Genomic DNA, 13,932 nt, shown 5'->3' on the forward strand with positions numbered 1-13,932 from the left:
TCCATCCTCCCTGCTTCACCTTCTCCTCACCTCACCTCGCCTAACTCCCCATTCTGCAGCCTCTGCTTCCTCTTTCTGTCGTCTCTGTACCTCCCCTCATCGTGCTCCTTCCTCCTTTCTGTTTCCTCCGGTCCCTCCACACACTTATCCCTCATCCCTCGTTTTTATACCTCTCCCCCTCTTTCCTCAGCTCCTCACCTCATTCGCATGCCGCCATGCCCACCCTGTCTCCCAATACCTCATCTCCCTCATCCCCCGCTTTTATACCTCTCCCCCTCTTTCCCCTGCTCCTCACCTCCCTCCATCCTTGCGCGCTCTCTCTGCTTCCACACCTCCTTCTCCCTCCCTCACTGCTCCATTTTCATCATCCAAATACCCATCCATCCTCTTCTCATCTCTGTGCAGCCAACTCTCTCCTTACTCCACTTCCTGTCAAACCTCTTTTCTCTCACTCTCACTCTCTCCCCACTCCAGTCCCTGCCGTGCCCCGTCCCCCCCTCTCTCCCCTCCCCTCCCCAGTCCCTGCCGTCCCCCGTCCCCCCCTCTCTCCCCTCCCCTCCCCTCCCCTCCCCTCTCCTCACCCTGGACTGCACGGTCTTCAGCAGCAGCACGGCCTCCTGGTACTTGGAGGCGGCTTGGCGGTAGCGGGCCTGCTTGACCAGGGCGTTCCCCTGCAGGTGGAGAGCGGGCACTGCCTTCAGCTTCTCGTCCTTCTCCATCATCCAGGACTCGCGCTCGTAGGAGAACGGGTCTCCAACCTGAGGCCGGTGGAGAGAGGGGTCAGGGGTCAGGGGTCAGGGGTCAGCACAGCCGGGGGGATGGGGGTTGGATAGGAATGCATGAATGTAATGTGTATCCCTGTCTAATTTTGTTCCATCCATTTTTTATGTGTGTGTGTATGAGTGCTCGTGTGTGGTTCTGTATGCATGCATGTGTGTGTACGTGTGTGTTTGTATGTGTGTGTGTGTGTGTTTGTATGAGTGTGTGTATGAGTGTGTGTATGTGTGTGTGTGTGTTTGTATGAGTGTTTGTATGAGTGTGTGTATGTGTGTGTGTTTGTATGAGTGTGTGTGTGTGTGTGTGTGTGTGTGTGTGTGTGTGTGCGTGCGCTATCGTCCTACTGAAATGAGCTCCATGATGAAGATGAGGGCCTGGGGCTCCTTCATGATCTCGTCCAGCTCGGGGAAGCCGGTGGAGTGGTAGTGGAACAGGTTCCCCATGCCACAGGTGTGCCTTTGCCCCTCCAGTGGATCCCTGCCCTGATCAGCCAGGCGTATCCCCTTCGCCACCATGGGGTACATGCCTGTGTGCTGCGGAGAGATGGACCGACCCGGGGAGGGACGAGAGGGAGAGGAGAGACCGGTTTAACACAGGAGTGCCCAACACCGTTCCTGGAGATCTACCGGCCTGAAGATTTTCACTCCAACCCAAACAAAGCACACCTCGTTCAACAGCAAGAGATCTCGCTGAGCAGCTAATTAGGAAAATCAGGTGTGCCAGATTGGGGTTGAAAGGAAAACCTACAGGACAGCATGTTCGGGCAGCCCTGGTTTATCAAGGGCAGACAAGGACTGATTGCTATCCTTAGGCTCAAGGTAGAGCCATTATTAACATCCAGCGGGAGCTTGCACCTACTTTTACTACTTTTTAGCCTACAAAATTGTGTAATTTATCCTTTCCTTAATGTCTCATATGTAATCATAATAAAAGTGAGAGAATGTGGGCAGTCGTTTTAAATAGACTTTTGATGGAGGGCACAAGAGGTTATCACATGCATGGAAATGAGTGAGTATGAACACTATGAAATCACAATTTGCGGCTCTAGGAGCACTTGTTTGACTTACACAGAGGATCTGAAAAGAGGCAGTCGGGCTTATGGCAGTGCTGGTGCTTACCATGGCATCGCACCAGAATTCAGCAACCTCTCCGATCCTCATGGAGGTGAGCAGGACCTCCCACACCTCCAACTTGAACATCTTCCCCACGAAGATCTCCACGGGCTGCTTGTTTTTACGGCTGTCGTCCACCACCGTCCTCTCAAAGTTATCTTTAAGAGTCTGGTAGTGGAACACCAGCTTTGCAGAGAGGGAGAGAGGGACTGAGTCTCGGAATAGAAACAGAGTTTACAATGGAAACAGGAGATGATGGGTAATGCCTTTCCGTTTCCAGAGTCTGCAAAAAAGCCTCCTCTCTCACACACACACACACACACACACACACACACACACACAGCTAGGTAAGTGTGATTTGTGCCAGCACTGGAAATGAGTCATTTCATTCTGTGTCCGTGGGAACTGTGGGGTGATGTAAGGACCTGGCCAGAATGAGAGAGTGCAGAGGGCCACTCGCAGCTGCTGAATGGGGAGATTGGTGCCATTGTTGTGGAAAATTTTAGTCATCATCATCATCATCATCACGACCAAACCTGGGGCCATATGGCTGAACGTGGCAGGCGGACAAAACAAACGTAATGAAAAAAGTCACCTTCCACAGGAGATCACCGGAAAGCTTTTCGCTGCCTTGTATAAACAGACAAAAAAACAAAAAAAATCTCTCGAGGGCTACAAACTCAGTGCGGGTGGCAGGTGCGCCATTGAAAATCCAGAGTACATTTCTAAATTCAATTTCAGGAAACGTATGGAACGCAAGCGAACAATTATTGCTTTCGGATATCAAACGCCGAAATGTACACTTGCATTACCACACAACGAAGCATTCGAAATGGGAAGTGCTCTCTTCAGCCGCCGCAACACGGTAACTACAGGGCCTGTTTATTTACAGGGTCGCACCCTTACCTTCGTCCCCGGGGGGAAATGGGGCATCAGACCCCGGCCTCCGTTAAGAATCTTCTTCTTGACCCCTGGATGTTTCAGTAGATACATTTCCTCCATCTTCCAAAATATCCCTTTTTTTTTTGCACCTCGCGTTTTAAACGCGGAGCTCCTCCGGGAACAGCGTAGGGGGCGGGAGCGGGTCAGTAAAATGCGGAGTTGCCCCCAAGAACAGCAGTTAGCAGCGGTTGGGGCAGTGAAGTGCGGGAATTCCCGTAGAAATACCACAGGGAGCGGCGATAGGCCAGTAGCCCAACTACCTGTTTGCGCGGGTCTCCTGTGCTCTTAATTAGCAGTGTCGTGGCTGGGAATAGCCTGGGTGCAGTCTCCCTGCTCTCTGACAGATGGCTGGATTACCCGCGACTGAGAATGGCCGCTATAATCCCTTCGGGCTAATCTCCCAACCCCACCCCCTCAAACTCCCCGACAATCCTCGCATTAATCCAGCGGAAGAAAGGAGGAGGCGGACTAGCCGGTAGAACGTGTGTGCAGGATCACCCTGGTCTGAAGCTTTCACTCACTCCATAATTGATGTTCCACCTTACAGGAACGGGGGAGGTTTAGAGGTTTTACAGCGAGTATTACAGTAAAGATGCCCAAAGAGCCATTTCCCAAACCCCATAAAGAGAGCCGCAGCGACAAATCTCATGAAATCATGACACAAAATGGACACACCGCTCGAGTTGAGTTTTAATTCAAGACTGATACAGAAGCAAGAGGCACACAGTTGCTAAAAGCTGTGTTTAAAGGCAAATGAAACAACACCATAGAAACACTAATCATAAAATAAAAATGTACATGTATGAAACAAAATGCTCACATTAAGCAATTTTGCATATTTGAGTCCATTTTGTGAGTCACCGCAACCTACGGAAGACCCTGGCAGAAATCCGTGCGTCTTCGGTGTGGTTGGTTTTGTGATCTCTTTACCGGGGGCTGCCGTTTAATGCCTTGTCTCTAGCGCCCTCTGCTGGTCACTTCTCAATCAGCGAGTCCAACTGCTCTTGCAAGGACGCCAGCTGTGGGGAAACAAAGTGATTTGCAGCTCAGGCCGGGGTGTGCTTAGCAGGTCAGCGGATGCAAATCGATTATTTGCGCTTCGCTCATTCTTCAATGCACATAAAGGCACATCGCCACAGTTGCGAGCTGCATTAGCCAGGGGACACGGCTCATTGTACATCGTCACAGAACAAGGCACGCACACAATTTCATTACAATTATTTAACCAGACAGAATAAAAATAAATAAATAAGGAAAAAAAAAACAACCCGGCAATACATGTACGAAATCGCAAAGCTACTTCAAATCATCCTCAAATCAAATTCAAATCCTGCTAGTTCCAAAGGTGGCTAGAAGAAAAAGATTTGAGAAGTGACTTTACATTAAATATTACGGTGAAAACCGTGGGAGGGAAAAGCTGTCACAGGGTGTTGAATTTTTATTACGATCTAACTCATTTCCCAGAAGAAAGGGCAACCAGGTACTGCTTCTGTTCTTCGATGGAAACTGGGAGTGAGGGAATAAATGTCTCACAAAAACGACGCATGCTAAGAACTGAACTGACTGAAAACACAATGGCCATTTCCATTTCAATTATGTGTGATTTTAGACCACAAAGAAACATGGTGCTATCTGCCCATCACAGTGGCTCGAGCACACTGTAGCAGACTGAGCCAGTCCAGGACCCAGGCAATAAGCTTCTTTGTGCTCTGCCTAAATCAGTGATCTCGTTAGGGGGGCGTCTCGGGCTCCGGCTTACCTGCTCCATCTCGCGCTCCTCCTGGTGGATAATTTCATTCAGCAGGGCCTGGAAGCGGTTCTGTAACACAAACGGCCGTGGCGTACACCCACTTAACACAGGCGATTCCTCCCGCGAAAAAAAAAGCAAAAAAAAAGCCATGCAATCTGTCTGCATTTGCTCGCAGGCATTTCTCGTTTGCTCAAAAGGCCATTTTATAACCCCCTCTGATGACTGACCTTTCCCCCTTTGATTAAAATGGGAAAAACATCAGATTCAATCCACGAGCAAAACGCTGTGTTACCGGGAGTCAGGGGGACATTTAGCAGAACGTGCACAAGCCCACGGAATCAAATGGCACTGCCGGGGAGTTTAATTGTATTTCGTGAATTGCGCAGAAATGGCTGTTGGCGCGCACATAGCGTTTATGCCCTTTAAAAGTCACAAGTTGCCTGCAGTAATGTTTTTCCTGAATTTTTATGTTTACTCGTTTGGACAGATTATGTTTGTGCGTGTGCACACATATGAATGAGAATGAATGTATGCGATCTTGTGCATCTGGGTACGCGAACGTATACTTGGCATGTTTGTGCAGGTGTGTGTGTGTGTGTGTGTGAGAGAGAGTGCATGCATGGTTGGTTGTGATGTGTGTGCGTGAGTGTGTGTGTGTGTGTGTGTGTGTGTGTGTGTGTGTGTGTGAGTGTGAGTGTGAGTGTGAGTGTGAGTGTGAGTGTGAGTGTGAGTGTGAGAGAGAGAGAGAGAGAGAGAGAGAGAGAGAGAGAGAGAGAGAGAGAGAGAGAGTGCGTGGTTGGTTGTGGTGTGTGCGCGTGCGTACGTGCGTGAGAGGTTGTGCTGTGTGTGTTCAGAGAGTGTGTGCGCATGTGTGTGTGTGTGTGTGTGTGTGTGTGTGTGTGTGTGTGTGTGTGTGAAACTGCGTGCATGGTTGGTTGTAATGTGTGTGTGTGCTTGCGTGAGAGGTTGTGGTGTGTGTGTTCAGAGAGTGTGTGTGCGTGTGTGTGTGTGCGTGGTGTGTACGTGGTCTCACCTTCAGCGCCTGGTTCTCCACCTTCATGATGAGGTCCTCCTGCTGTTTCTTACGGGCCCGAGTCTCCTGCAGCTTGGTCTTCACACTGTTGATCTGCACCTGGTACTCCATCACTGCAGGACAGGACAGGGAGAGAGGGGTCAGCCAGCGTACCCTAAACCGTCTCATACACTAACCACACCTGGTACACCATCACTGCAGGATGAGGAGTTAGCCAGCGTACCCTAAACCGTCTCATACACTAACCACACCTGGTACACCATCACTGCAGGATAGGGGAGGGAGAGAGGGGTCAGCCAGCGGACCCTAAACCGTCTCATACACTAACCACACCTGGTACACCATCACTGCAGGACAGGGGAGGGAGAGAGGGGTCAGCCAGCGGACCCTAAACCGTCTCATACACTAACCACACCTGGTACTCCATCACTGCAGAATGGGGAGGGAGAGAGGGGTCAGCCAGCGTACCCTAAACCGTCTCATACACTAACCACACCTGGTACTCCATCACTGCAGGACAGGGGAGGGAGAGAGGGGTCAGCCAGTGTACCCTAAACCGTCTCATACACTAACCACACCTGGTACTCCATCACTGCAGGACAGGGGAGGGAGAGAGGGGTCAGCCAGCGTACCCTAAACCGTCTCATACACTAACCACACCTGGTACACCATCACTGCAGGACAGGGGAGGGAGAGAGGGGTCAGCCAGTGTACCCTAAACTGTCTCATACACTAACCACACCTGGTACTCCATCACTGCAGGACAGGGGAGGGAGAGAGGGGTCAGCCAGCGTACCCTAAACCGTCTCATACACTAACCACACCTGGTACTCCATCACTGCAGGACAGGGGAGGGAGAGAGGGGTCAGCCAGCGTACCCTAAACCGCCTCATACACTAACCACACCTGGTACACCATCACTGCAGGACAGGGGAGGGAGAGAGGGGTCAGCCAGCGTACCCTAAACCGTCTCATACACTAACCACACCTGGTACACCATCACTGCAGAATGGGGAGTCAGCCAGCGTACCCTAAACAGTGTCATACACTAACCACACCTGGTACTCCATCACTGCAGGATAGGGGAGGGAGGGGTTAGCCAGCGTACCCTAAACCTTCTCAAATGCCCCCTCGCTATGTTTATACTGCTGCAAGGCAAGCAGGCTGTTAGCGAGCGCAGTGCTACTGCTTCCAATCAAGGCTTAATGGTGCTACATAAAACATGTCCAAACCTAGTCAGGGATGGCTCCCGTCCAGCTTGACTCTACTTTAAGCAACCACAGACAGCCCCCACAGGAGTAAGTGCATCAGTAATAAAATGATTAGATGGAAGAGGGCCTCGTGTTGGAAGGTGAAAGAGCCAGAGCCGCTATAAACAAAAAGAGCTTTTGAGATGTTTCTGACGGCTGTAATCTGCAGAGCTGCTTGTGTGTGGCCTCGGGGGGGTACGACTCCCCCTCTGCAATCCCAGCATGCCTCTGGACGGCTGCTACCTTTCCTACCTTCACCAATACACTGTCAGTAGAATATAGGTTGACCCGCAGACACCAGGGTGGGCTTCAGGTTCCATTTCAGTTCAGACAATTCAGGAAATTGCCGAGATTCAGTTAACTGGAAAATCTTTGTGGCACACCCATTGACAGTTCTCTTTCCACAAACCGAATTTCTTTTAATTTCCTGACGCGAGACAGACTTGACACCAAGCCTGGCCGACACCACAGGCAGACGGAAAAACAAACTGACACAGCGCACAGCGACGTGCTGAGAAAAGCAGAGTGAAACCTGAGAACACTACAAAAAATAATAATTTAAATAAATAAATAAATAAATAAATCTCTACAAGTATTTCAGTTATATTTAGACCTAAAATCTTGCTGATGGGGGAGATGGTGAGACAAAATTCAAGATCTGCCTATGGGGTAAGACATTTTTACCCGTCAAGCAAACAGTAACCTAAGACAAGCTAATATTTCAAATAAAAAGATCTTAAGTCTTGTTCAGACTTAAGACTGAAACACTTAAGACATTTTTAAGACTTTACCGATCTGGCTGTTCCCGTCGCTCTCGTCCCGCGTGCCGTCCGACTCGTTGAGCTTCTCCTGCAGCTGCCTCTCCAGGTCCTCCTCCGTGTCCATGATGTTGAGGTCTTCGTCCTCGTGACGGTCGTCCTCCTCATCCTCGCTGCTGCTGCTGATGTCGTTGAAGATCTCACGCAGCTCGTCGCGTTGGGCTAATGTGGGGGGGGGGGGGGGGGGCACAACACAGTCCCGTTCACATACAGACCGCAAAAACACAACTTAAATCCCTCTGAGGTTTAAGCCACAGGTATTCTTAATAGGTCGGTTGCACCAATCTTTTCAGTCTAGACCAGGGGCCGGCAGCCCAGGTCCTGGAGAGCCGCTGGCTTTCGTCTTCACCTTAAAATAAGCAACCGATTCAGACCCAAGAAACCAGGTGAGGTGAGTTAACGGTGTAATCAACGGCTTTCATTGATCAATTAATGCCAAGTAACAACGAAAGCCAGCGCACCCTGCGGCTCTCCAGGACCAGCGTTGTCGACCCCTGGTCTAGACAGAAATGAATCTTTAGTTATAATGGCCATCAGATGGGTCCTAAGAGATTGAGCACGGCCCCCTGTGTACCTGAGGACCCATGGCCCATCTTGTGCCCTGACGTCCCGGGAGAGGAGTCCAGGTTGGCCAAGGATCCGTGGTTATCTGCCTCCTTGGTGTCATCCTCTGGGATCACCTCCCATCCTGATCACCAAGTCAAGGAAAAGCCTCTCTCCCGCCACTTTGCGTTTCATTACATTACATCACAAAGCATTTAGCAGACGCTCTTTATCCAGAGGGACGTACAGCGAAGTGCAGATCGAACACAGGAACAAGTGTGAAGAGGACCTGAGAGGACAGCATGGGTCCAAGTCCTAGCGTGACCATACATATACAATTTGAACCCTTGAGAATACATCAATTTACAAACTAGCATACCACGGTTGGCAGCTAGAATACCCCTAGTACAACAATACCATATCTAATATGGTACAACAATATCTATATGTCTATATACATAACTATATATAAGCGCCATTATAATCTACTATAATCTTCACACAGGGAGTCTCAAGCCACACAGGTTTTACAAAGCTAGTCTGCAACCATCCAAGAGTTTCTCAGAATACCTCATCAGGGACACAACTGCCCAATCTGGTAAATTCAGGGGCAGCAATGTATATTTGCAAACACCCAGACATGCCAACCCATGTGTTGACACACACATACACGCGTACAGACAGACACACACACACACACACACACACACACACACACACACTAAGGAAAGGGATACGGACACTGACAGCCTCCGCATCTGTGCTCAGCAACCTCTTCACCTCCTTCTCCACATCAGGGGACTCGATGTACTGCAGGACAAACCAGGTTAGACTGCACCCCTCCAAACACGCCACTAAGCCCACCCCTGCACGAAAGAACGTGCACACACCACACACCACACACCACACACCACACACCACACACACACATCACTCTCCTCTGAAAGCCCAGGCTGGCAGTTTCCCAGGCAATACATTTGTGATTAGAAAAGGTAGAGAAATCAATAGCTCGCTGCACCTTAAAGGAGATTTATTCAGAAGACAAAGCAGAAGCCTCCCCATCGCTTACACTCTCTGGCAGTCTGATCAAAGCTGCAGTTAAATTGCTTTCTTGCAAACCTTAGGGGCAAATGAAGATGTAAGGCTTTATTTATATGTAAATCTTAGGTTTGCTTTCAACCCTAGATTTTTTTTTCCTTTTGCAGAAATGTAGATTAGATGTTTGAATAAAGCGTACGAAAGATTGCCACCGCAGATATAAATTCCGGAGATGGAAGATAAAATGTTGGGCTGGGGGGTAGGAGGGGGGGGGTTTAGGAGACATAAAAGAGAAGTACCTTCTTTTTCGCAGTCTTCCTGAATCTTCTCTTCCTGGTGTTCTTTAAAGGGCAAGTGACTGGAGAGCAGAAAGCGCAGGCGTTTGATGAGGAACACTTCAATCAGCCGCAGAGCGCGTACGCGTGCAGCGGAGCATGATAAACGGCGTCTCAGAGGCGGCGCCTCCGGAGGCCGCGCGCGGTATCGCGGGAGCGGGCGCACGAGCCGGGCGGGACTTACTGCCGTGGTTCCACACAAACTTCTTGTCTTTGTCCTTGTCCTTCTTCTTGCTCTTGGGGTCCGTGGTGCCGGTGGGCTCTTCCAAGGGCGGGTACAGGTCCCCGTCTACGGTGCAAACCAGCATCTGCCAGGGAGAGAAGACTGAACGGTTACAACACAGTGAACAACGGAGGCCTGGGGGTACAAGTGGCTCTTCCAGACCTGATAATAGATTTTGTTATTAAAAGGCTCCTGTCATAGTTATACACGGAGCTGATATAGTGACATTAAGTATAGGTTTTCTGCCAAGATTAGTAAAATAAATGGGGAAATCCTGACAGCATGTAATTGTTTCACTAAAGGGCAATAAGGATCTTCAATGTATTGCTTTGCTTTCTTGCAATCGGGGAAAAAAAAAAAAACTATGAGAGTACTTGAATGCGCAACCAGTTTAAAACTGCCTTACATAATTCACAAGTATACGATCTACAACTACGGTTAAATAGCAAGCAATCGCCCACAGCCAAACATCTCAAATCTCTCTCGCGGGAGACTGAGCAGACTTAAGAGCCTGGCCACAGGGGACTGTGTGACAGATTCTTGTCCAATCGGGCCCTTTCCCACAAGCAGAAGTGGCACTTCCCTGAGAATGTGACAGTCCTGGCTCTGTAAATCCATTGCAGGAGAACGTGGAAGTGTGCAGGAAAGACGGAAACGCAGAAATAAGCTGTTGGACCAGAGAAGCGCCAACCCCAGATTCAGCATCGGGATTTCGAGTAGTTCCAGGAGCAGTGCCAAATGTTCTTAATCTGCAAGACTTCACGTAACTATGATCTGACTGCCATCAACTGCTCAAAGATACAATACTATAATAAGCATATGCCACTTCATTGCCATTTCGCCTAGAAAAACATGCATTTGCCATTCAGCCTATAGGCAATTTTGGCCTTTTTGGTTTTCTGCAGCTGTTTTATGGCCCGGCACACAGACATGGATCCATCCCCATTACCAAGATACTCATAGAACAATCATTAATATACCATAACATTTCAGGTTCGACAAATGACTACCAATTCAGTGTGTTGGAATTGCACTGATTTCATTATAATTGGTCTCACTGAGTTTAATTCATTGTGTCTTTCTCACAGCAATCACCACGTTTTGCATTCAAGGAGAGCAGCTACAGAGACACACAGTGGATCTTAACTGAACTGCAGTCTACCAAATCAGACTGGAGACAACAAGGTCTTGCTTCTCTCCCTGGATTAATCATCTGTTGAAGTTCACTATAGCAGTATGGTCATGGTAAATGGCTCGTAGACTATCTGAAGCCAGCTTAAATGCTTGGAAGAAACAAGATCGTTCCCTTTGCTTAGATATTTGTTAAAAAGCCAAGTGCATGTAAGGAAGAATGCTTTGTGTAACTGTTATGTATACCTTGTTCTTCAGTTCTTCTCAGAATGTTGAATGCCCAATCATATTTAATCTATTACCCAAGACAGTTGCTATACATACACGTACCTCTATAACAGTCCAATTTTCCTTAAGAGACACTTAAATTAACATACTTAGGATTGTGTCAGGAAAAACATGTCTCTTTCAGTCACAAATATCTGACCTGGCAAAGATCAGCGGTCTTGTAAAATGTTTTCTTGTCCACGGTTTTCAGGGACTCCAAAATGCAGGGCAAATCGACCAGCTTGCATGCTAAAGGGACACGGTCCACTCTCACTATCCCATGGCGACCATCAGCTACAGAGACAGGAGCAAATGAGACAGAAAATGTTAAGGATCGGCTACCATTAATTTGTACTATTGCAAGTCTCCAACCACAGCTACTTTAATTAAACAATAATAATACTACTAACAATACTAACACTACTACTACTACTACTACTACTACTACTAATAATAATAATAATAATAGTAATATTTCGTTCCACATCATCTAGGCTTGTCACTATCCTCATAACTCATTTACACAAGCACAAAGCACATAGATTAGATTTACTCCAGTTGTATTGCTTGTTTTCTTGCATTCAATATACTTGACAGTTTCAGGGCAGTAATTGTTCGCCAACTACCAACACATCACTTACCGTGAAGCTCTATGGTGAGTCGGTCCTTGACGTTCACGCTGCCAGACTGTGCGATTCTTCGAACTGTGGAGGCATATTCCTGTCACAGAGAGAACATAAATGAATGTGTATTTCTGATGACATGTAATGGAAAAAACCTTGAGATTAAACAGTGTGACTACGCGGCTAGGGAACCTTTTTGAGTGCATCGAGGTGCGTCTTACCGAAGGGAGCCGCAGAATGAACTGACTTTCGAGTTCGTGAGGGGCGTCATCTTTATTCTTCGATCCAACCTTGCCTACTGAGTGCAAAATAAACACGCGTAAACGCCGGTAAAGTCAATCAGAAGAATCAAGAAATCCATTTCTACTACCATGACATTTAGCAGACCATTAAATATAGTGTATTTCAGAATAAAATGCAAAACTCTTACATTGTCTACCTAGCCAGCTAACAATTGTCTTGTTTAGCTAGCGAATTAGCTCTAGACGAAATGGCAAACTCAACGTTCAAGCTAGCTAGTTGCTGACAACAAATGTTAATGTAACTAAAACTGACCGTACGTTACCTTTCGCTTTTGAAGCCACTTTCGTCTTCTTATTCTGCATCGTGTACTCTTTATACGTAACCAGAAATCAAGACAATAAAAAATAACAGCTTCTTAACTAGCTAAATTAAGCTAGTGAACACGGAAATTAGCTAACCTAGCATTAAGGCTACGGTTAGTTGGCGAGTAAATGAAACTCTTACAAACATGTATTAACTGCGGTGTACGTTTCCAAGCTAGCTAACTGAATTCAATAAAACGTTCATACGGGTCGCTTCTCTTCAATGAGCACATTAATACTATTTTGTAAACTAGCTCGCTGGTTTAATGTGACAACAATGTTTGCTACTGAAAGAATGTTCTCACCGGAAGTGAAATGTCGCACAAAAACCATAGAACTCTGACGAGCAAGAGTGCTGTCCTAACAGTCGACAGTTCAAGCGTAACCTACCTCGTGGAATTACGATTGGCCATCATTTATTATACTACATGTGCTATATGTATGCTTTTCCTACACCATTATAATAAAAAGCAAACAACTATGGGATAATTTTGTGTCCCAGGCTTTCTATAGTCTATGGTCTGAGGGTATGTTTGTTCTGGCCCTTTTGCGAAAAAATGTTTCTTATTGGCACATGGTTATGAGATGTAATGCATGTGCCCACATTTCCCACTACATTTCTTCCAAAATCTGTGTGTACTGTTAATGTACTACCCAGTGACATTTCAAAGCCATCGGCCACCTTATAAAATCATATAAGACACTACCAACTGTAATTACATTGATCAAAATGCTTAGGTATTCAGTGTATTCATTTCAGTTAAATCTTCATTTCTGGGGGAAGTAAACATTTTATATAAAGATTTAATATAACCATGAACAATAGTGAGTAATCATTTCTATTTCCACACTTTACTTTATTTAATTTATTCAACCCCTTAAATACATTATTTAACCTTTCCTTAACACAAGCTTGAAAATGACATACCCAAAATAAAATGGTTACTATTCTTGAACCCTTTTGACTACATGCATAATCCTGATCTCTTCTAAAAGGTGACCATTGGGAGTTAGTCCAAATTACTCTAAATATTACGAAAAAAAATAGGTTATATGGAGAGAACCGTGAGTTTTAACGGTTTCAAGCGGTATATCGTGCTATCATAGTAATTGAACAGTACGCAGTGTAAAAAATCAATGAATGCAAAAAAGTGAGACTTAAGTGGTTAGAAAGATCATTTTAACAAGACAGCTTTTCTAATTCTTCCTTTTAATTATTTCATATAATACAGCATCAGTATACGTACCAGTCCCTAATATTAAAGCAATAAAGCAAAAATACTGAGAACAGACTACAGCTGCCTTTAATGTACATTATAGTACTGAATGGTGGTTCCACAAAGCTGCACCATTTTCTGAATTTTATATTGCGGTGTTCAGACCATTCAGTGTACTTTTGAAAAAGCAGACATATTTCACTTGTGAAGGGTAAATCAGTAGTCCAGACTTGCACAACAAATTGTTACTCATTTAAAACGTGGTGTT

The 13,932-nt window shown here is 46.7% G+C and overlaps 1 protein-coding gene across 4 annotated transcripts; it reads right to left on the reverse strand.

The window, feature by feature from the left end:
* Window positions 1–3,509: 3,509 nt before the first annotated feature.
* taf7 (TAF7 RNA polymerase II, TATA box binding protein (TBP)-associated factor) lies at window positions 3,510–12,826 on the reverse strand. 4 transcript variants are annotated; one of them, XM_061235285.1, is made up of 13 exons: window positions 12,753–12,819; window positions 12,408–12,455; window positions 12,064–12,140; window positions 11,861–11,939; window positions 11,380–11,513; window positions 9,783–9,906; window positions 9,563–9,621; window positions 8,963–9,035; window positions 8,257–8,370; window positions 7,656–7,844; window positions 5,615–5,727; window positions 4,591–4,650; window positions 3,510–3,850 (listed from the first exon to the last, which is right to left on the reverse strand). In XM_061235285.1, the coding sequence occupies exons 1-13, from the start codon at window positions 12,778–12,780 to the stop codon at window positions 3,806–3,808; spliced, it is 1,143 nt and encodes a 380-aa protein (XP_061091269.1). In that variant the 5' UTR covers window positions 12,781–12,819; the 3' UTR covers window positions 3,510–3,805. The 4 variants fall into 4 exon arrangements, with proteins under 4 accessions (XP_061091269.1, XP_061091270.1, XP_061091271.1 ...); XM_061235286.1 differs by having other exon boundaries at window positions 12,064–12,137; window positions 12,753–12,795; XM_061235287.1 differs by lacking the exon at window positions 12,753–12,819 and having other exon boundaries at window positions 12,408–12,746.
* Window positions 12,827–13,932: the final 1,106 nt, after the last annotated feature.

This window comes from Conger conger, chromosome 3, assembly GCF_963514075.1.
Source record: "Conger conger chromosome 3, fConCon1.1, whole genome shotgun sequence".
NCBI lineage: Eukaryota > Metazoa > Chordata > Actinopteri > Anguilliformes > Congridae > Conger > Conger conger.